Consider the following 23,587-nt stretch of genomic DNA (forward strand, 5'->3'; position numbering starts at 1 on the left):
TAATCAAGTGGAACATCTTCCCAGAAGAGTGGAGGCAATTATAACAGCAAATAAGGACTAAATGTGGAATAGGATGTATTAAAAGCACATATTTTACAAATCTCATGATCAGATTTCTGCAAACTTGTGTCAGCACAGTGTATATGTACCATTTAAGAGGTATTTAGAAATTAGGAAATAGATAACAAATATAGTATGATGAAATGCTCCATTTGATTTATCAACAAACCCACATCCATTCTTAAAATTGTAATTTAATTAATATAAATGCTCTATCAACCTAGAGCATCTTGGGTAACAATATGTACATGCAAGCAAATTAACAACCCGAGTCATTCAACACTACATATGTGCAAACTATTTCTCCATTGATAACTGTGTGACATTTCACCTATTTCAATCTGAACATCAAATTAAATTTCCTCATGTTATCTTAGAAATGAACCTCCGTCTAAATTTGCTGTCCAAGGTTTGTGAGTCTAAATGTGTGTTGATTATATTTAGATGTGGAACAATTTATTCTCTAATGGACACAATGTGTTGATGGAAAATATGAGTGTTAGAGGAACGCAATCATGTTGAATTTGAAGTACAACGGCAAGGTGTGAGATGTCCAACTATTAGAAGCTTGTGCTCTCACTTGATTAGTAACACATTTATTCATGCTTAGACTGTTAGAGTTTCAACAACCTAAGCTTTAAATCATGCAGTTAGAGAATGTCTCAAAAGAGCTACAAAACTAAAGAAATAAAAGTCCAGAAATATAAAAAAAAATTTAAAGAAATGCATTTAAAATATTTCACAACAGGTGTTTTTCACAGCTTGCCACAAATGGCATTAACAGATACCCTAAATGCATGAGAAACATGATAGACATAAAAATGTTACACCGTTAAACCATTTCTGAAAGTGAATTACAAAAGCTCACTTTTCTTCATGCGTGCAAATGTTAGTTCTTGAAGCTGTTTCAATATCTCTTCTGTATAAACCTAATTCTAATATGATTCTAATTTCAAAACATGAAACACTGAAAAAAATCATAATATTTTATTTGCATTTTATCAATATTAATAAAGCAATTTTTATCATTGTCATTCTATGTACACACACCATACACCTAATTCTCTCACTGGTTTATAGAGACATCTGCTGGTAGTAATATCCCTGCAAAGTAGTTTTAAAAAGTATTTTTATTCACAAAACACTTAGATTAGATTTGGAAGGCTATGTGCAGGGCATTAGAGCTGTAAAATCAGTGCTGGGAAACTGCACTTTACACCATATATGCATGTTTGTGGTCTTAACTGCAATAACAAAAACTCAATAAATAGTAATAATAACTAGCAATATTCAAATAGCCATAATAATCAATATTACAGGCTACACAGAAGCTATATATAATCTAAAACTAAAGATTTCAGACACTTAAACAAAGATTAACATTTTATTCTAATTTTAAGCAAATCTTTATAAAGAAAAAAAAACGGTCTCAATTGTGAACATTTTGTTAGTTTGATACAAACATGCATAATACTGTTTGTGAGAAACACATTTCCAAGGCACTGGTATCTTGTAAAGTTTTAAATAATACAACTACTCTGGTGTTATAACAGCTTAATATTCTAGTCCTCGTAAACACACTATTTATAATAATGTGCCTCTGTAATATATTGTTTCTGTCAGTATGGAAAAAAAAAAAAGTTATTCTACAAAAAGTACAAAAACCAATTTTAGTGCCTTATTCATCCCTTTAAAACATTCTCTGTTTAACTGAAAAGGTCATGGGTTAGCATTAGCAATTTTAATGTTTTTGAAATGACTTGGTGAATGACAGTTTTTCCACTTTTAAAATGAACAATATTTGACATTTTAGTAATTTCTGTGCAAAATCTGTCATCACTTTGGCAAAAAAAAAATACAACTAAATCAACATTTTCGTGTAGAATATGGTACATTACAAAAACAAATATATAAATCCCTTCGAACGAGCCAAAAAAGGGACGCAATGCCCTGCAATGTTACAGTACAACTGGAATGAAAACAGATACAGTGAAAATTAGAGTCTACTATGCAGTCATACAGGGTGTTTTAGAGGTCCGTTTGGAATATGCCCCACTTGGCCAGTGTTTTCCCGTTTAGTAGTGGGTAGATGTACAAGAACACAGAACAGCAATGATGCCTCATTGGGTCTGAGCAGGCTTGTTTTTCTTCTCCTGCCAGTCCTTCTCTCTCAGACTTAGTTCTTTTTCTGTGAAGGCTGCAGGGCCCCAGTTGGTGATCTTCTGAGGGCCTTTTGGGCCTGAACAAATACACACATAAAAGAAAGTCAACGTGTGATCTTTCGGACTAATAAAATGTATAACTGATCAAAAGCACACCAGAGCATGGATTAAATAATCATAAAGAAAAGGCAAAAAGAAAAGCATTAAGTACAATAAGGATATTTATAAACTTAACTTAATAGTAAGTACAATAATGTTTCTTTAATTCATATATACTTATTGTACTTATATACTTAGTAAAAAAGTACAGATTATTACCCGGCTGTATAAGACGTATGAGTCCCTCATGATGAGCCACCTTGTCCTTCCAGCTTTTTGTGTTGTTTGCTGCGTCTTCCAGTTTCTTCATTACTTCCTGTTCATTACGACACACAAGAACAAAGCAGTATAAAGTCAGACATTTAACTACACCAGGCCACTTGAGGGCGTTCCAAACAAAAATTTGGTAATGTCTTAGGACCATGTAGATGTTCTAAGGCTAAAATTCCCACACTGACTTCAACTGTATTGCTTGTTCTCAAAGACTTCAACTACAAATAAACTGCTTTTTCAATATTTCAACACCTGCATTGCCAGAATTACAATAAAGAAAAATGTTGGCAAGAGAATCCTCATATACAGTGGGATAAGTGAAACTGTGGTTTTATAGTAATTAAACAGTTAATTTAATCCCACAAAATCTTCACTGACACAAGCAAATGTCATGTTAACTTTTCCCGATCAAACTTGGTGGAAGTGTCGCTTCATAAAGTGTAATTTTTGCCATCACTGATGCTTAATTGGTAATACGATAGCATAGGATTTTCTAATAATACAGTGTCTATCTGTAAGAGTGAGGTAACAAAAACTTAGACAATACCTCATACTGTTCCAGAGCACTTTGCCTCTCTGTCTCCAGCCTCTCTAGCTGATGCATGGCTCCCTGCAGAGCAGCCTCCTTTTCCAGCCGTGCCCTCTCCAGCTCCTCCTTCTCAGCCTTTGTCTGAGAGATAGCCTGCTGCTGCTGCAGGTGAATCTGCTCCAGCTCTGTGCGCTTTGCTGCTTCTTCCTCCAGCAATCTGCATCACACACACATGCCACACGCAGACCTGCTTTAGGGTCTGCTAGTCTTACTGTTTTTCTTTTGTTTAGCTAAATCTCCCTACATGATCAGTGTAGTATCTACAAATCCTGAGCAAGTGATAGCTGTATTTGAAAGAAATCTTCTAATAAATATAATTTCAGTAACCAATAAAATATTTAAATTGTCAGCATAAATTGAGTTTCAAATACTAACACTTGTTTTATGAAAGATTAACATTTGACACAAAAGCAAACAATGCACTCTGTGTGTATATATATATATATATATATATATATATATATATATATATATATATATATATATATATATATATATATGCAGTGGTGGGCGGTCGGGGCAGCAAAGCCTTCTCTGCTGGCCTAAACACTATCAGAAGTACTGACCTACATTTGGAACCTAAATTTATATATTTGTTCCATGAAATTGTATTAATTTATTCCCACAGTTTGTTCTCTTCATTTCATAGCGTTTCTCTTGGCTGCACTGCTTTCAGTACATGTAGGTGGATGTTACATTTCATCCTCTATGTGCTGCCATGTCAATCTAATCTGCCCAGGCCCTTCAAAGTCAATACTTTACCATACTTTACCATAGTCTCCTTAAGAATTAGCTCTGTTTCTTAAACCAATCAGATTTCATATTCGCCTCTCAGGGCCGGCTAGCTGGACCAGAGTAGCGTCAGCATTTTTCCGTCCTCTGATTGGTTGGTCCTTAAATATACATTTTCAAGAAAAGCTAGACATCGTGAGGAGGTCGGCCAACCCCGAAGATAGCTAGCTTGTCTCAGGCCGAGATATGGTTTGTTCTCCACTTCCAGACCAGTGAATACGAGCGGTACCACTGGCTTACAGCCTCTGAGGAGTGGTGTATAACCATGTATCTCTGGTGAGTAAGTTGGATTTTATTTCCTTTTTTAATGTTTTTGTCATGTTATTAGACAAATATTGATTCTGAACTACTCCAGATGATGTAGGTGCACAGTTGAGGTTGTAGTGTAGAGGTTTGGAGTCTTAACTGAGTTTCTTGCTTTAGTAAAATGGTATTCACCCTCCATATGTGAAATGCCTCTCTCTGTAATGCCACACGTTGTTATATTGCGTTTTTGTATAGTATTTATGGTTTCTATAATATATATATATATATATATATATACTGTTCCATTATATATATATAATGTATATTCATAATACATTAACCTCAATCTTCCTTTATCTCCAACTGGGTCTTAAATTATCAATATTGTGTATTGTATAATAATGTTTTAAATTTTGATCTGTCATACACCGGTATAAACAACTACACTTTAGAAATATAATAATTGATAGGGCAAAATCCCCTATAATATATATATATATATATATATATATATATACAAATTAAATATTTGAGCACTGTTAATTACCAACCTGCAAAACATAAAGAAAATATACTTTTGAGAAATGAGAAAGATCAGTAATAGAGTGCATAGATATGTATAGATTTGTTCCCCTGTGTATTTAAATATTCTTTCTGTCACCTTTTAACATGTACAATGCAACTAGGATGTAGTGGGGGTGTTTGGTAAAGTGCTGAGTTGGTAATAAGTCAGCACAAAACCAGGAAGACAGCAGGTCTGTGTCAGGTCAGACTGGGAACAACCATGCCCACATTGTCACGGTCTCTGTTACTTCCTCTCCACTGTGTATAAATTGTATTGGTGCTTAACATCACTAATAAAAGTTTGTTGTTGCCATGTGTTGTCTGTTTCCTTTGGTATGTATTTCTAAATCAAATAGCATATATTATTTGATATGAGATACAATTTTATAAAATATATAACAAAACAAATATTTAAAAAGTACACCATCTTTTAAACTACACTTCTCTTGCTAGGACTAACAATTAGATATCCATACATGATTTGTGTCCATTATTAACATCTTAGTAATAAATAATAAATCTAAATTATAATTCAGACAGCATTTTCTCAATTGAACAAGGGAATTTCCACTGGGTTGTTTTTCCTGAAATGTTTTTGTCACACAAGGTCATATGTCTGTCTCTTTATCTAATTATTTGTGGAATTTAGCTAATCTAGGCAAAGAAAGTTGCAGTTTCTTCATTTATTTTTATAATGTGATTTATTTTAATATAAAGCATTTTTAATAACTATTGTTGTCATTGCCTGCATTGTCCCTTTTCCAATTGTGTATATATGGATACACAAAACACACACTATGTAATCAAAATAAAAAGAAAGAATTAAAGCATTTTCCCTAAACAAGAAGCAGCAATTTCTGAAATCAGCGATCCAACACAGCGTTTGTCAAAGAAAAGTACCTAACTTGGTGTATAATATTTTCGATAGAGTGGAGCGAAAAACACCGACGTGACTGATATAGAATCAGAAAAATCAATACTAGCACCATACTAGCATCTGATCAATTAGTCAGTCTGGTCAATCTAAATCAGTGCAACGATGTAAATATATATATATATATATATATATATATATATATATATATATATATATATATATATATATTATATTTATACTGCACCTCGAAAAACCCCTCTGTCAAGCTCCTGAAGTTTGCGGACGACACTACAGTCATTGGCTTCAACCAGGAGACGAGTCTGCTTATAGACAGGAGGTTAAAGAGCTGGAGCTCAACAACCTAGAGCTCAACATGCTCAAAACAGTGGAGAAGATTGTGGACTTCAGGAGAAATCCCACAGTTTGGTCCAGCTACCAAATCAGACATCAAGAAACTACAGCGAAAGGTCAGGAATGCTAAAAGGATTATAGGTGCAACACTGCCCAACCTTCAAGATCTTCACTCCTCCAGAGTAGAGAAAAGGGCTAAGAAAATCACATTGGGCCCCACACACTCAGCCCACTCACTCTTCGAACTGTTGCCTTCTGGTCGGCGCTACAGAGCACCGTCCACCAGAACAGCTGGGCACAAAAACATATTTTTTCCCGCAGGCTTTACTAAGTCTTAACAATTTGGTCCCCTAGTGGTCTAGTGGTTAAGCTGCAGCACTCTCACCGCTGCGACCCGGGTTCGATCCCCGGTCAGGGAACCAACCCCAGCCACTCTCAGTGCTGGCCCCAAGCCCGGATAAATTGGGGAGGGTTGCGTTAGGAAGGGCATCCAGCGTAAAACATGTGCCAAATCAAACGTGCGGAGGATCCGCTGTGGCGACCCCTAACGGGAGAAGCCGAAAGAAAGTATACTAAGTCTTAACAATTCAAATATTTGTTATATTATGTCTGTACTTTCTCCTGCACTGGAAGCTCCTGTCACCAATTCAAATTCCTTGTGTGTGTAAACATACTTGGTAATAAAGCTATTTCTGATTCTGATTTCTGATTCTGATCATATACAGGTGAATCTTAATAAATTAGAATGTCGTTAAAAAGTTCATTTATTTCAGTAATTCAACTCGAATTATGAAACTTATGTATTTAATAACTTCAATGCATACAGACTGAAGTAGTTTAAGTCTTTGCTTCTTGTAATTGTGATGATTTTGTAGTGTGGGTACCTGGCTTGTAGTTTGCGCACAATCTCTTCATCCTGCCTGGCCTGCCTTTCATCCTCTAATGCCTCCTCCATGCGATGGTACATATCCTCCAGCTCCCGGACACGCTGCAGATACTGCTCTAGCTCACTGGACTTTTGTGCCACTTGTTCCTCCATCTGTAGCCTCACCTGAAACATGCACATAACTGTTACTACAGTTTACTTTTAAAACAAGTTATTGCTATTTAATTTCAACTATACAATCAGCTATTGAAGGTCTAGTTTGTAAGGGAAAGCAGTATTTGTTGCTAGAACTGCCCAGATCCTGTCTTAGCACAAGTTTTTAATGCTTTTACAGTTAGTTATAATGGCCATTTACATATTTATATTAATTTATATATATATTTATATATTTTATTTATTCCCATTTTTATTTTCAATTTATAAAGAGTCTGGGAACTATTTTCTTTATGTTGCGCACTAACAGTAAACTGTGTGGAAAATGTAACAAAAACCCTGAGATACTATGTACAATGTAATCCAAATAAAATGTGTGCACAGGATACAGTTTTTGTTCATTCGATGTGCACTGCAATTTGCCAATGGCTCAAATGGTCAAGACTGAGTTGCTGTCTATTCCCAAAATATTTAGAATGACTTACTGAATAATATAATTATCTTAATTAATAGTCATATTTATGGATTTAAATGGTATTTCCTGGTTTTCAGTGTATACTCTCCAATGTTGCATCTTATGCTTTTTTCAGTCTGTCAGACATTGAAACTACTCCCTATAGCTGACATCATGCAAATGATTGTGCGACATCATGTTTTCTGCAAAAGCCACACCAGTTGGGTAACTGCTGGATAACTTAAATAGTGCTTAATTCTGTACTTATGTCTAAGGTCTGAATGCTGATGCAGGCAAATTCAGTAAAATTCTTAATTTATATGATTTTGGTTTGGTTTCTGTGTCCGAAGCAAACTCCAGAAAACTTTACATGATCATCACAATGCAATACAGAATGCTCTTAACAAACAAAGAGGAGGTGAGAGTAAATAAACAGCAGACAGGAACTTCCACCATTTTCCACCCCCAACAATTCACACATTAACACTGGCAAATTGCTGTGGGGGAGGGTTGGCAGTAGGGATGTATGAGTTTCGGGGAGGGGGAGATTTGCAAACTGTAGCATTCTTAGCTAGAATAAATAAGAACCTTCAATATTTTAATGACTATTCTATGGGTCTTTGGTTTTCCTGTTGTCTGTTATTATTTTACAATATAAACAGAATTCTTAGATATATTTTCATTAGAAAAGGTACAAATTTATCTGACCTTAAACAAAAAAATATGGCTCCAACCAGGTAAACTGTTAAACTGACAAAGATAAATACACCATTTTATCACTATCATAGATTTGTCCATATGGTCTTCTCTATTAAAAACACATTTTTAATATGGTACAAGTTGTGTTACTTAGATGGTAATTGCACAACTCTTGTCTAATATTTTGTTAAACAATTCTGGAAACAGTTTATGCCTTTTATTGTGCATTTTTATATCCATGAAATTACTAGTGCAGGGCAGCAATCATCCACCTCTTTTTGTGTTCTTTTTTTGCCAGAATAATAAATAAAAAAGGGATTTAAAATGTGTGTAATCTGAAATTTAAATTTATTTTACAGCATTCTTATCATTCCTTTCTTTCACAGTCTGTTTGCTTTGAGACAATGTCTGTTGTGAAAGCACTATAGAAACGCTATAGAAATAAACTTTCATATTTTGTTATATATTATATAGTATTTTATCATTATTGTGTAAATATTAAAGTCACTTTACGAATAGATTTATTGGTATAAGCTTATATAGATCTGCCATTTTTTTTTACCAAATGTACAGAATGTTTTTGTTGTTTTGAAGTAATGCTAAAGTGTCTGTCTGGGTGCGCATGTGAGTGAGGTTGTGAGTGCCTGTGTTTCTGGGCTGTTATCAATCATATCTGAGGGGCTGTTTTTGCTTCCACATTTCAGAGAACAACCGAAGAAAGGAGAAGTTATGGTTGAAATAACTTCCTAAAATTGTACAAATAAGTAGCTAATGATACACATGGAAAAACCTACCTTGCAGTTCGCAGATGCTCAATTGTGCACACCTTTATATGAGAGCATGACAATAGACAAATCACAGTTCTGGACTAAGAAGTTCTGGGCTTTTTCATTTGGGGAATTTCCAGTAACATGGTTATTTGCAAAACTAGCCCATACTAAAAAAGAGCAGCAGTGAAAACACTGAAAATGCAATGTGAAGTGTATTTAACTTCAGCTTAATAGTAGTTAAGTAATTGGTAGCAATAAAATAGTAAGAATTAGTAAAAACCATTTTCTCTTTCTCCATTTCAGCTTTGTAAATATCCTCCAGCTGGTTCTGGGTTTGCAGGCGCCTGCTTTCCTCCGTAGCTGCTGTGGCTGCTGCCTCCTCCAGTTTCTGGTCAACAGTGACAGATAATGACAAGCTTTAATTTATATAATATATAGTTTTACGGCGATAGGAATGCAAGCGGTGCTATTTTATGCTTACAATGAATGTAATGAATGTTTTTTTTAGTCATGAGATTAAAAAATAAGGACTCCATTCAAATGAATGGACTGATTTTCTTTTTTGCTTTGCTGATAATGACAATAGTGACAATCTTTAAGCTTTTTTTTTTTTACCTTATTAGCTTCAAGAAAGACTAAAAGAGAGACTTGTAAAGGAACAACTGTTTATAGCTGTTATAATATAAGTGGTTACAGTAATTAACTTTGTAAGGGGCACGTCACTATATTAAATGCTTATAAATAGAGTACAAACATGTTGTTTCTTAATAAATATACAAGATTAGTGCAAATTGCTGTGGTACAAGAGGAACAAAACATTTCAAGATGTGCTCTAAATAAAATAATAAAATAGAGTAGAAAACAGTAAATGGTTAGGGGGAAAACTGTTAAATCTGTAGTAATACTTAAAGACAACATGTGTATGTGCTATTATCTTTCATGCAGAAGACACTAGAAGTAATTTTTTATATAAGGGCTGGGATATTTTCATAAATTTGCATGATGTCACAAATTAGCAGGCTGTTACGAGCTTCCCTAATAAATTTCATAAGTTCGCATCCAACCTTTTAACTCAGTGTTTGCTGAGCTGTAAAAAAAATATAAATCATGAGTTCAGTGCACAATGTATCAGTATTTGTATGAGTGTACATTAGATTTTTATACTGCTGAAATAGGACACTTTAATATGCTTATCTTGTCTGCATACATGTCAAGTAGGTAAGTTAGAAGGTTTAGTAAGTTTGCTCCTTACAGGTACTTGCAATTAAAAAGACAACCCAGCAGGTTGCTCCTAAGAGATGATCATTAGACCATTAAAGAGCATAAAGCACAACAGAGACAGGTATTAAAAGTGGGCAGGGGAAAACCACAAGAGTAATAAACCAGCATGCAACACACAGCTTAGCCTGCAATAAATCCAAACACATTAGGTCTTCTCACTAAACTTAACACACACAACACACACAACACATAACAAGATTTTATATTATTTTTTTTTACAGTTTTTAACTGAGGTTGTCCTGTTCAAATGACTACCTGTTCATGCAAGGGCTAAAAACAAACATAACTGCTGCACAGCTACAAGGAACTCCACTACTACTTGTTGTTTCACAATGCACAGCAAGCAGGAAATATTCTCTGTAACATTTAACAGGTCAAGCCGTGAAATCATATAGCCATGACAAGCACACTTACTTCTTTAATTTAGTGTTATTGGAACTGGAAAAACATAGCTTTGGTCAGTAAAGCCATGAGGGCAACCTAATGCAGCTGTCACTTCTTTCTCACCTCCCATTATTCACAAACACGTGTCAGGGTGACACTCTTCCTTCAAGTGCCATTTCCCAGGGTAGTGTGAGATATCTCAGGTGTGACAGCTGAGACACAAGGCAGGTACTGTGTATCGGAATGAGAACTGCAGGCATGTGTTAAGCCTGGATAGCTCTCTCCTGGTACACTTATTGTTCTAAACTCTGTAAGGGGCAAGTGGGGCAGTCAGTAGATATCAATGGCATATTGTTTTCCATTCTCACTGTAGCCCTGGTTCACTCAGGGCCAGACAAAGGGAACTTGTTGTCAGAGCAAGTCACACTGCCTGTAGCAGTAGCAGTCTACCAGAATTCTTAAATGTTGTGTAATAGAAGTGTTGTTCAGTGTATACTAGATTCTGATGAGTCACAGCAACATTGTATAGTAATTTATAACAGCTCTGGTGATTGTGTTGACTGTTGAGCTAAACGGAGTGCAAATTGTATTCTCTTCCTGTCATCCCAAGAGAGAACCATGAATCTTGGTGCATTTTGTTAACCGAAAACCCACACATAATTGAACTGCTTACCTAATGTATTAGCACTTCAGTTTGACTAGAAAATAGAAACACCCTCCATTACCCCCCCTCTTATGTCCACTCTCTTGTACATTAACTAACCAAGTTTTCTTAATGCTTAACTTGTATGTTTTGTGTAAATGTTTGTGATTTTGTCATATAAGAATGCATGAAGGAGTAAAAAAGAAAAACAGTTTGATTCACTTTCAAATCAGACTGAATAAGCAATATAGTAAACTAAAGTGTCGAAGGGTTCATGTATTGCATCACAAATGAAAGTGCCCTTCTTCAGAAATGGCAGGCGGTATCCAAAACAGGAACTGTCCCTGTTTTGCACATATTCAGGCAGCCATGTATATTTACACAGGAACTCTCAGTGGGTTACTAGCGCATGTACATGCACACTAAAATCCAATCAGTGTTTTACTTTGGTAGTTACAAGATCTTTTAAATGGTCATAATAAATAATAAATGGTCACGTTATATATTATAATACAGATAAAAAAACATACAAATTCATAAGATCAAATAAACACAATATAAATGTAGAACAAATAATTCTATTATTCAGCACATGGACTACAATTTGCTGCCTCTGACACAAGTTAGACACTGGTCCCTCTTGTTTTTAATTTGTATGCCAGAAATTGAAGCAACCCAATACAACTCGTCCACCACCATTCCAAGATATTAAAATCTAGGCTGCCAACTCAGTACTGGATTTATAAATCCAATCTTTTTAGTTAACAGATTATGTTGTATATGTAAATGCACGCACTTTCATTTGTTTATCACTAATTTAACTAAAACCTTCAACAATTCTTTAGATCCCTTTAGTGTTAAGTGTATAATTTAGCTATTCATGATCTTAAATCAGATTAGGCTCAGTGTGTGGCTCAATACATTTAGCAGAGATGTGCATTGTGTTTAGAGATGTCTGTCCTGAAGGTGTGTGTGAGAATAAAGGACCAGTTGCATACTTAATAAGATTTATATTGACAGAGGCTTTCAGACCTTTCTCATGGCCTCAAGCTCTTTTTGCTTGTTCTCGTTGGCTGTCTGGAGTTCTTTCATCCTGAGTTCCAGTTGTTCTTGCTCGGCTTGTTGCTTCTGGCGCAACTCTCGTCGCTTTAGCCGAGCTTCATAATGTGGAGCTGGATGGCCTATCTTCAGCAGAGAGATACATGTCTGAATGGCTTAGAGTCAAAGACAAAAAAAAGAAAACAGAAAGGAGAATATTATATACAGCATATAATATTACTGGTATATTGTAATTTTTATTTTATTTTATGTTTGTAACATTTAATTTATATGAAGTAACGAAGCAGTAAAGTCTACAGGTTCATAAGCAGCTATCTCAGTGGTGGGTTCTATATGCTTTATTAGAGTAACTTGATGTATTTTCCTACCTTGAATCCATTCCTGTTTTTTCTTTTTATCAGAAGCACTGATCTCATAACTTTTGTCTGAGCACTTAATGAATAAAAGGCATTTCTTTCCCTCCTTATCTGGTAATGACTGTAGAAATGGCAGGAAAGTGATTCATCAGCAACACATCATGCAGGAAACGGAAGGAAATAGATTACCTAACATGCAGGAATTTATTTAGCATAATGCAACAGATTCACCATTTAACCACTCATTTGCATTCCAGCTTTTAAACTGTGTTGTTTTTACTGGTGTTAGGCTTTAGTCTATATGACAATATGCAAATACAGGTGCATCTCAATAAATAAGAATGTCGTGGAAAAGTTCATTTATTTCAGTAACTCAACTCAAATTGTGAAACTCGCACACAGACTGAAGTCTTTGGTTCTTTTAATTGTAAAGATTTTGGCTTACATTTAACAAAAACCCACCAATTCACGCTCTCAACAACTTTATAAGACCAATAAAAAATGTTTTGTAAATTGTTGGCCTTCTGGAAAGGATGCTGATTTACTGTGTATTGACTCAATACTTGGTAGGGGCTCCTTTTGCTTTAATTACTGCCTCAGTTCGGCGTGGCATGGAGGTGATCAGTCTGTGGCACTGCTGAGGTGGTATGGAAGAACAGGTTTCTTTGACAGTGGCCGTCAGCGCATCTGCATTTTTTGGTCTCTTGTTTCTCATTTTCCTCTTGACAATACACCATAGATTCTATTTGAGGTTTAGGTCTGGTGAGTTTGCTGGCCAGTCAAGCACACCAACACCATGGTCATTTAACCAACTTTTTGTGCTTTTGGGAATTGGGCAGGTGCCAGATCCTGCTGGAAAATTAAACCACCATCTTTAAAAAGCTGGTCAGCAGAGGGAAGCATGAAGTGCTTTAAAATTTCTTGGTAAACGAATGCAGTGACTTTGGTTTTATATATATATAGAAGTTCACCCAAATTCTTGAATCGATTTTAACATGCTTGGATACAGCACTCTGTGAACAGCCAGCTTCTTTAGCAATGAATGTTTGTGGCTTACCCTCTTTGTGAAGGGTGTCAATGATTGTCTTCTGGACAACTGTCAGATCAGCAGACTTCCCCATGATTGTGTAGCCTAGTGAACCAAACCTAGAGGCCATTTTGAAGGCTCAGAAAACCTTTGCGTGTGTTTTGAGTTGATTAGCTGAATGGCATGTCACCATATAAAAATGTTTGAAATTTGTGGGATTTTGTTAAATGTGAGCCAAAATCATCTCAATTAAATGAACCAAAGAATAAAACTAATTCAGTCAGTGCACATTGAATTTATTTAAAACACAAGTTTTACAATTTAGGTTGAATTACTGAAAAAAATGAACTTTTCAACGACATCCAAATTTATTGAGATGCACCTGTATTAAATATACATCTATTTAAATAATGTTGCATTCTATATCTGCATTACAAATCATCTATGGAATGTTATTGAAAGAAGAAGAATCCCATTTTCTAGGCTACCATAATGTAAAAAAATAGAAATACCACTTGCCTCAACACAGCAGTTCCCATCTAGCAGTATTTCTCCTTTTTTCTCTGTCAGATCTTCACTTACATAGTATGAGATCGAATTGAGGCGAAGAAGAAACCACCGCTCAGTCCAGTTTTTCCGTTTGTGGCCTTTTTTCAGCAAATAGCCCTAAAAATGTCGAAGATTTGACCAAACTATCAATAGCTTCCTCATTACGAGAGACAGTCAAATATAAAGAGCTAATAAAAAGAGCATAGGGAATTTTGTGCTGCTTTGTAATTCTGTATCTAGTCTCTGTCTGTGGTGGTGCATCTGGCCTTGGCAATGATCTCTTCCCCCTGTTCTGTGCATACCAATCTTCCAATCCAAAAGAAAACACCACTGGTATCAGAGAGTTCTATTGATACCACCTGCACTTTCTAAAACATACTCACACCAAAGTCACTCACTGCACACCATGAAGAGTGTTGTGCAGGAACTACACGGTCAGCACATGCTTATAAAGTAGAACAAACCTTAATAGTAGGCTGATCAGCCAGTAACATCGGATTGAGGAAGCCTAGCATAAGTAGCTCAAGTAAAGTAAACCAATCAATGCTACAAAGACCTTCCTTGATGCACCATATCAGACATTAAATACTTATGGTAAACATGAAACATATCTGTGGGGCTGAGACCTGTTTTAACACATCCATAATGAGTTCCTGGAAGACCTCACTGATGCCCATGGAGAGGGTCTGGCGGTCCATCCCTTTGCTGAAGTGACCCATGCCGACTAGCTCGATCAGCTCCCACACATTCAGGCACTGCTGTTTGAAGCTCAACTGTGTCTTATAGTCCTCAAATTTCTCCTCGATCCAGCTGCCTCCCATCGCCTCTGTCAACTTGCGCAGAAAATACTCGATCTGTGGGATGAAAAAAGAACGAAGGATGGTTAGTGTATTCATGAAACTCTGGCCATAAAGATTTTTGCAGTATTCAATACCGAAATATTTAATACAAAAACACAAATTTTGATGTTTGCCAAATTAATTCTATTAATGTATCATTGGGATTCAGAGAAAATCTGCAAAGCTGATAAAAATAATACAGTCACATGTCTATGACACATAATAAAAATAACAATGGCAACACAAAAGGCCTCTCAGTCATAACGTACATCCTGGTGAGCATTACAGGAAGCTGAGTAGTTCCTTTTTGTTACTTCTTTATTATAATAGATACCATGGCCTATATACACATGGCTTTAATATCATGTCACTGAAAGAGAAGTAAGAAGAATGAGTTAGGTGTAATAACATCAGTGAATAAATAATGTGTTCATTTTTCTTGTGAGAAATGTTAGGCAGCAAAGTCAATGCTATAGAGAATAAAGCATAGCAACATTTAAGGTTAATGTTAGCCTGTGGGTCATGTGGGTCACTATATAATTATTACAACTGAAAAAAAAAAAAGATTTACAAGCCCCTGTTTTTACTCAACTGTGGCCATGAAAACTCCAGAACTATACTAGGCTTGCTGGAGGAAATGCCACTTCGTGTCACGGTGTTCCTCAATTTTACCCTGTCAAACTTTTTTTTAAATCGGGACACTTCCCACTTATTAGTTGCTTACATATCAACATTTCCAAACATGCTAGCTATATATATTATTAGTAGGTTTGCGTTTTCAGTTAAATAGACTAAACAATGTATCACACAGCTCTGCAACAATGTGTGTCTTACCTCCTCTGTGACCATAACCAAGGGGTATCGGTCCTCTGAGAGAAAATTAAATATGCACCAGATTTTAAATGCATCGTCATCAGAGATAAGTAGGTGACTTCTGTTGAGGTTTTTTCTGGCACACAGTGTCCAGCACATCCTGTTAAAGTCAACTCGATCAAAGTTGTCCTGGACCTGAAATAACAGAAAGAGAGGGAGAGCAACAAACACCTACACATTAATATCTATTACAAAATAAGCTGAAAAAGTGATTGGAACACACACAGTGCTGCTTGCTTTCCTCTGGCACAGGACCAGTGTTCCCAGGGATACCTCAGGAACACTAACCAAAGCTGCTAATAATAAAGAGCCATCCAGTGCCTAATTCACACAAGATTCTACTGGGAAGCAGGACAGTTCTAGGGCCTAACAACCATCCACAATCCAAACAAACTATTTAATGAAATACTGAGAGCCAACAAACATTTTAGTTAGAAGACATTACTATTTGTCCTTCATTGCTAATATAACCTAAAAATATCACAGAAGTAAAACTTCTCAAAATCATGACTAGTTCATTCCAACTCATAATGCCCCTGTGTACATAGCGAGCTCCATGAAGATATTGTTTACATGGGTTGAAGTGGAAGATCTTAAGTGTCCTGCTATAGAGCTCTGACTTCTACCCTACTCGTGTTATCTGGAATGCTGACTGCACCCTAGTCCCAAATCTCCTGAACCACACTTCAAAATATGTTGGTACATCTGCTCAGAGGAGTGGAGCTCAGTGTAACAGGACTAACTTTTGAATGCAAGTAAACATTTCAACATTCAACATGTTGAAGAGTGTATACGAAGCTTATAGTCAGGTGTACACAAACTTTTTGTCTATATAGTTTATATAGCCAGCAAGTGACCTGGCTAAATACCCCCAAAGTGTGAATGGTTATGTAAATCTTTTGTTTGTGCACATGGTCTTTATACATGGATTGGCATCCCATCCAGAGTGTGTTCCTGCCTTCCGTCTAGTGTTCCCTGGATAGGCTCCAGATAAACCACAACCTTCTCCAAGAAAATGTGTGTACTGAATATGAATGAATGGATGTACCTTTTAACGTCATACAAAGGGCCTAATCCCAAAGCCCACCACTGTAGATAGAGTTACAGAAAATGAAAGCAAAAATGACAATAACACTAGATGCAAGGCAGGAACACACTCTAATCAGAACACAATCTATCCTAGAGCTCACACATCTACCTGCACCACCATGCATTGTTAATTTTTACACAATATGGGGTAGTTTTTCCAGTTACTGCTTCCTTTCATGTGTATGAGTTACACTGAATTAGCATGGCTTCCACTTCTGTACTCTCTCTCTCTCTCTCTCTCTCTCTCTCTCTCTCTCTCTCTCTCTCTCTCTATATATATATATATATATATATATATATATATATATATACAGTATATATATATATATATACAGTATATATATACATACACAGAGACATTTAGCCTGCAAAAATATCTCTACTTGGTGTTCTGAGAAGGTAAACATCAATACTCGCTATCGTTAGCCATCAATCTTGTTTTTAAGCTATTCGTTCTTTCCCGCTTGCTGCAATTTCAGTCCAAAATGTTGCATTATCATTTGAAGCTCACTATTGTACAACAGAACTAGTAGCCTCTCAGGAAGTTTTCTGTGAAAGTATAGTTAAAGCTTTACATCCTCTGACAAAGCACCTAAACCAATTTCTTTTCATGAGAAAATTATCGCAAATTATCACTTAAACAAAGCATCATGAACTCAGCAAAAGCTGAAGGCAATAAATAGTGTTGGAAAGCTTTGCAGGGCAGAATGATATCTCAAAGTGACAAAAAGGTGTCCTTGGGTTTTACAGCAATTTCTGATGACCGAACGATATCTGTGCAAACTTATGTGAATTTGTAGATGGCATTTCTGTATCAGTTTATGGCTATTTTTAGCTGTCAAAACAAGCTTAGTTTTCAAATAAATATGCATGTACAAATGCAGCCTCACCACAATCCATCAACGTACAGCAGGGTTTGTTTTGAAAAAGCAGCTATTTTTTGTTGCAAAAGTGTGCACTAGTTTACGTCACACACACCTCCCATTTAGTTTTGTGCACTGGGAGACTACACAATAGGAGCCTTGTGGAGGCCTGAACGGTCACGACTGCTGCTGGGCTGCAGAGAAAACTGTCTATTTGCATTCTACAGAGCTGAGAGGCAGTGAGATTTGTAAACAGGCCTTATCACCAGAAGCAGACATAAGATGCAATTCTATCCACAATCATATACAATTCTTTAAAAGTGTTCCAGCTTAATGACAAACATTTTTTAACATTTTTATTGGCCAAACGATAATTAAGCTCAAGCCCAAAGAGTTTTTGCATGAAGTAGGTTAAATTGTTCACCACAATGCCAACATTGTACACATGGTACTCAGTGGCAATGCTTTTAAAAAGCACTGCTCTATTTTAAGTTTGCCTTTGTGTATCAGCCCTGCTCTTTCACCCTCTGACCTCATGGTAGTTTATTAACAATGCATTCCAGGATCTGAGACAAATGTTGTAGTGGAATATGTACTATGTTTCACATCTGACCTACAAAACGGAAATCTACAGTTAGATGGCAACGTTGTTAAACCAGGAAATTAACCACATGCACTGATAGAAACCATGTGCTGTGCATGTCAAGAGCATGCACATACTGTGGATGTTATAATAATGGAAAGAAAACACAGGAGGCATGAAAGTGGAGATTATTTATACAAACACTGTAAGTGGTTCAGTGATAATGGCATAAAAAAAATTGTACCGTATGAAAGCAGGCACATCACTGAATCACAAAAACATAGAAAAGTCCAGAGGTTAGTTTTCTATGTAACTTGTGTCTGTAATGTGGCAGACCGTAGTCTTTTTTTTTAGCTGACTCGTTTGAAATGTATAAGGAAAGAGAGAATGCAAGCATGACAAAGCTGAAAAAGGAAGGAAGCAAGGAAAGAAAGAAAGAAAGAAAGAAAGAAAGAAAGAAAGAAAGAAAGAAAGAAAGTGGTGAGTCATTTGGTACAATCAAACTACAGATTGAGTGAGCAGACTTGACTGTGAGTCAAGCTTATGGTAAGAAAAAGGGAAAGGCGGATCTCAAAGGGAGTGAGACAAGTTGGGGGTTTATGGTGAAACACTAGAACACACTATAGAAATACTGTGAGCTCACAAACTAAGCAATAGCTTTAAATAAAAAAAATTAGCCACCTAATTGCACATAAAACTCTTCGAGTGCCAGCACCAAAATGATGGTGGTCCCACTGTAGTTACCAAATAATCCATTGTAATTATTAAATAATATGCTTAACAATAACTGAATAGTAAGCCTGAAGTTTATAGTTGAATAGAATTTAGACTAATGTAAAACAAAGGTTTATCTTCCAAAAAGATTAAGATGTAAGAACATTACAATGCTCAACTCATTTTCCAGGATCCTACAATAAGTTTGTGTTGTGAAATATAGTGTTTAAGTAATCTGCTTCCTCTTTCACAATGATGGAAGAAACAACCAGTACTGCTTAAAAAAACATTCGCCACAACTATCCCTATATAGAATGTAACTTCAAACTTAAACATCTTTATGATAATACAACTACATTCCGTAGTTATAAGCGTTGTGTTCGAGTTCATATATCCACATCCCAATAAACTGACATCAGTAACTTTTCCTGAGGTCTTCCAATTCTACCTATACTCAGCACAAGGAGCTCACCTTGTCCAGGATGAATCGGTTCAGGTATGGCATGTATCCCTGAGTGGAGACTGGTCCCTCATCATCATCTCTGAAGTGCTCCTCCAGAGCCACTGGATCATGAGGAATCTTCATCACAGTGCACAAGCTATGAGAAAGCACCTGAAAACAACAAAAAATGAACAACTCTGACTTCTTGTGTATGCTGATATAACATAATTTATAGTTTCTTAGCATTAATCCTACTTTTTTACATGATTAAAACATAAATATTATAAAGGTTTTGTAGACATGAAGCTTTAAAAAAACAGGTTTTATTCCTGACATAAACTACTTACTGTATATACACATAAGAACATACAGAAAAACAGACATTTTTAAATAGCCAAAGGTTACAAAACTGTAATCTTGCTAATACATATTTTTTTCCAAATAGTAAGCCTTGTAAACGGAAAGGTTTTGCTTGTCTTTTGTTTAGTTCTTACAGTTATTTTGTCCTTTTGTGTTAATTTCTTCCAAATGCATTGAAAAGGATTGATAAAGTAATCCACCTTGTTCCTGTTTATTACACTTATGTTTGCGTTTAATGTCGGCCTTGCAGGTTTCCAAGATTGTGTCAAAAAAACAAATAAAAAACATTAACCATGATAAATAAATTAGCTCCAATTGAAGAGTTGTTATCCTTTACTCAATAGTCAGAACTGAAGCTACTGTCTGAGTTAGGAAGAAATCAGCCCCAGCCCCACATGTCTAGTGAAGGAGGAATAAAGTGTACATTATGACACTTCTTTCTGGGTTTATTATGGATACAGTAATTATAAAATACTGAATATATGTTTAAAAAAAAAAAGATAGTAGCCAATGTGAGCCTCAAAATGACAACATTAAATTGTAAATATAAACAATAAAAATAAATGTTTTACTTTAAAAAATACTTTAGAACTAATGGGAGCAAAACCCGGCTGGTGTTCAATAACTCACTTATATTTCATTTGCACGCTTCTGGATGGATTGTTAAAGTTGCAATAAGGCTTGAAGAGGAATTTGAAAATGAAAATTTAATCCGTGGCACTATAATTCTGAAATATCACTATCAAAAGTAAAGCTTTGTTTGCTTCAACTTGCATTGACACATGCTAGTAAAAGTTTTTCATTGATGAATCATACCAAATTGATGTTTTAACCAATTGGTACTTCTGTTCCTTATGTTTATATGGATTTTTAAAGAAATATGTTTTGAATCTGGTAATAATTCACACTAATTTTGTCACTAGGTTAAGGTAATAGTACTATAATTATTCTTTGGGATCTATTTAAGCACATCTCACACACCTAAACACAAAGAATGACTTGAAGGAATGAAACATTTTGTTTGATTGTTTATTTGTTGTTTTCCACAGTGGGAATGAGGGTCTAATCTGTCCTCACAGCATCAAAAAAAACCTCTTTAAACCAGAATATTACAAAAAACACACAAGCAACCACTAACTCTTTCCTATGAGGACCCAAGACTGTATAGTCCACATATGTGAGTATTTCTTTAGTGCTTTTTGCAATCTATCAATTTTTGAAATCAACTATATAATGACTGAATGGTAGCCATTTTATTCTTAGGACAACTCACATTTTTATTCACCACATCAGGCTATTAAAAAGGGTTCAGGACATGACATCGTGTTACTTTATACCGCAAAACCAAGCCACAGCAGAACATTAGTGCAGTTTTACGCACGCGCCCAATTCACTCCTGCGTCTCCGGTTCAAAGAGCGTCTTTATAATGTTAAGAAAATCTCTTGGTGCAACTTATAAATGGTACAATAACAATAGATAATGAACTAGATAATAATGTACATTGAGTCGTTAGATAATTGTTTGATTAACTAAATATATCAAATATCGTGCTACGAAATGTTCCGTCTTTAGACACGACCAATACCTTTAACTGAGACTTTGACACTTTGCCACTCTTGTCCAAATCCAGCGCTGTGAAGGCATGCCATATCGACTTGAGAAGTTCTTCCCTTAGTCCCATCTCGAGAGACAGCCTGGCTGAGGCACGACGCACTGGTGCTCTGCACAGAGAGAGGATTCCGCTCACACGGAGGGTCGGGCGAGTGTCACGTGACTGCGCTGGCCGACCCGCTGAGCAGCCTCAGTTCAGCCACAGCAGCTCGAAGTGGCACAAAAAAAGCCTCTTAAAAGTGGACGCTGCACATGATAAAACCATCCGATCTAACCTTTCGATCTTTCCACTTTGCTAGTCTGTAAATGCAACTGAAAAATCCACTCTGGACGACATCTCAGTATAGTCTCATACTGCCATCAATAATGTCTGATCCACATTTCACTAAACATCGTCAGCATTTTTTAGCTGACTATAGATTTTAACTTCTGCTTTCGCCTACTTTTCTTATATTATTCAAAGTGCCTGTCTTTATTATCGCTTTATAGACAGAAAGATGCAGCAGCGCTTTAATCCTTCAATCGGTCCAACTCTCTCTCCTTCTCCTTGTCTATAAACTAAATACTATCTAACCGAGCTGCATCCCTTTACTAAACTTGTGTAATTGTCCTGCTAAAACCTCAGCATAACATTCAACATCTAACTTATTACAGGAATAATGAAAATACAGCACCATCTAAAGCATTAGCACCAAAATAACGTGCATCGAATATTTCAATCTAATTGTGTAATGTGTTTCAGAAGGAAGTTTACTCTTAATCAGGTTATTATAGTTAACTGGTTAAATAACAAAATAATAGCTGACCAATAACAGATGACCATGATAAAAGCTGCTTTACCATTTTCACAGTGTGATCACACTAGGCTGCTTTCTCACAGTGGTATAAAATATAAAATATAAGATGTAGTATCATTATTATCATTATAATTCAATCTGGGATGCTTCTTTGCAGTGGAACTTTGAAAAGCACTTCTAAATGAAAAGCTATTAAATAGTGTATTATTAGTGTATTAGTATTGCACAATACACACTGACTAAATTATTTAGAAAAAAAAAACAGCTATGCAGTTATTTATTCGTGCAATTACCTTAACATACATGTGGAATCAGTGCAATGCAGAAATTAATGTAGATACAGGCCAAACAATGTAAATACCAAATCACCAAATCTGGACAACTGGAAAAGACTGGACAAACAAAAAGTCACACAGGTTGAAGTCAGAATTTGGTGCCAACAGCAAGATTTCATGGACTCAATCTGCCTTGTGTTAACAGTCCATGCTGGTGGAGAAGGTGCAATTGTTAATGGAATGTTTTTCCCAGATTTTGGCCACCTCACAACAATCATTGATTGATGTCATTGACAACATGAACCAGCATTTCAAAGGAATGTTTGCAACATCTTGTGGAATCCACACACCAAAATAAATTGGTTTTCTAAAGTGTATAATCTCAAAAGCTGACAAATGTATTTAAATGTTAGACAAATTGACCTTGATTTGTGAACGTTTTCAATCACTTTTTTTGTCACCAGTTATAAGTCAACAGCTACAAGTTAAATGTAGCTCTTAATGTTACTAAATACCAAAGTATACCTCAATTGGACAGACACTGTAAAAGCCTATGACCTGCTGCCCTCCTTCGGCTGAGGAGGAAGTGGTACATTTTGTATCTTTTCAGCAATCTGTTTGTTCTGAACACTAGTGGGGGAAAAACGTTGATTAGCCCAGAAAATGTAAGTGAAAATTTTTTTTTTTTTGTGGAAAATATTAGCAAAAAAAGACTCTTGTCTGCTTGTAAAGACACTAGGCATTTGTTCATTTTTCAGATGAAGAATATGTGCTGTTTATGTGTGGGGGCGGAGGGGGGGGAGATGGTCACCTGACCCCATCATTAACAAGAAATGTGACTCTTCTGTAGCAAAAATGTTTTGACC

General features: G+C 35.9%; 1 protein-coding gene across 1 annotated transcript; it reads right to left on the bottom strand.

The window, feature by feature from the left end:
- Window positions 1-1,032: 1,032 nt before the first annotated feature.
- On the bottom strand, window positions 1,033-21,847 carry swap70b (switching B cell complex subunit SWAP70b). The gene is made up of 12 exons (XM_046864419.1): window positions 21,624-21,847; window positions 19,708-19,848; window positions 15,948-16,121; window positions 14,901-15,128; window positions 14,245-14,391; window positions 12,711-12,819; window positions 12,316-12,497; window positions 9,256-9,363; window positions 6,898-7,064; window positions 3,142-3,340; window positions 2,541-2,637; window positions 1,033-2,299 (listed from the first exon to the last, which is right to left on the bottom strand). The coding sequence occupies exons 1-12, from the start codon at window positions 21,717-21,719 to the stop codon at window positions 2,181-2,183; spliced, it is 1,767 nt and encodes a 588-aa protein (XP_046720375.1). The 5' UTR covers window positions 21,720-21,847; the 3' UTR covers window positions 1,033-2,180.
- Window positions 21,848-23,587: the final 1,740 nt, after the last annotated feature.

The sequence above is a fragment of the Silurus meridionalis genome, chromosome 13, assembly GCF_014805685.1.
Source record: "Silurus meridionalis isolate SWU-2019-XX chromosome 13, ASM1480568v1, whole genome shotgun sequence".
In the NCBI taxonomy this organism is placed as follows: domain Eukaryota; kingdom Metazoa; phylum Chordata; class Actinopteri; order Siluriformes; family Siluridae; genus Silurus; species Silurus meridionalis.

Excerpts from the sequence above, each read along its gene's own strand:
- swap70b (XM_046864419.1), bottom strand. The coding sequence starts at position 21,719 with ATGGGACTAAGGGAAGAACTTCTCAAGTCGATATGGCATGCCTTCACA. Across the intron at positions 16,122-19,707 it reads ACCGATTCATCCTGGACAAG|GTCCAGGACAACTTTGATCG; the intron begins GTGAGCTCCTTG and ends CTGTTATTTCAG. Across the intron at positions 12,820-14,244 it reads ATGGGAACTGCTGTGTTGAG|TCATTACCAGATAAGGAGGG; the intron begins GCAAGTGGTATT and ends CCATTTCTACAG.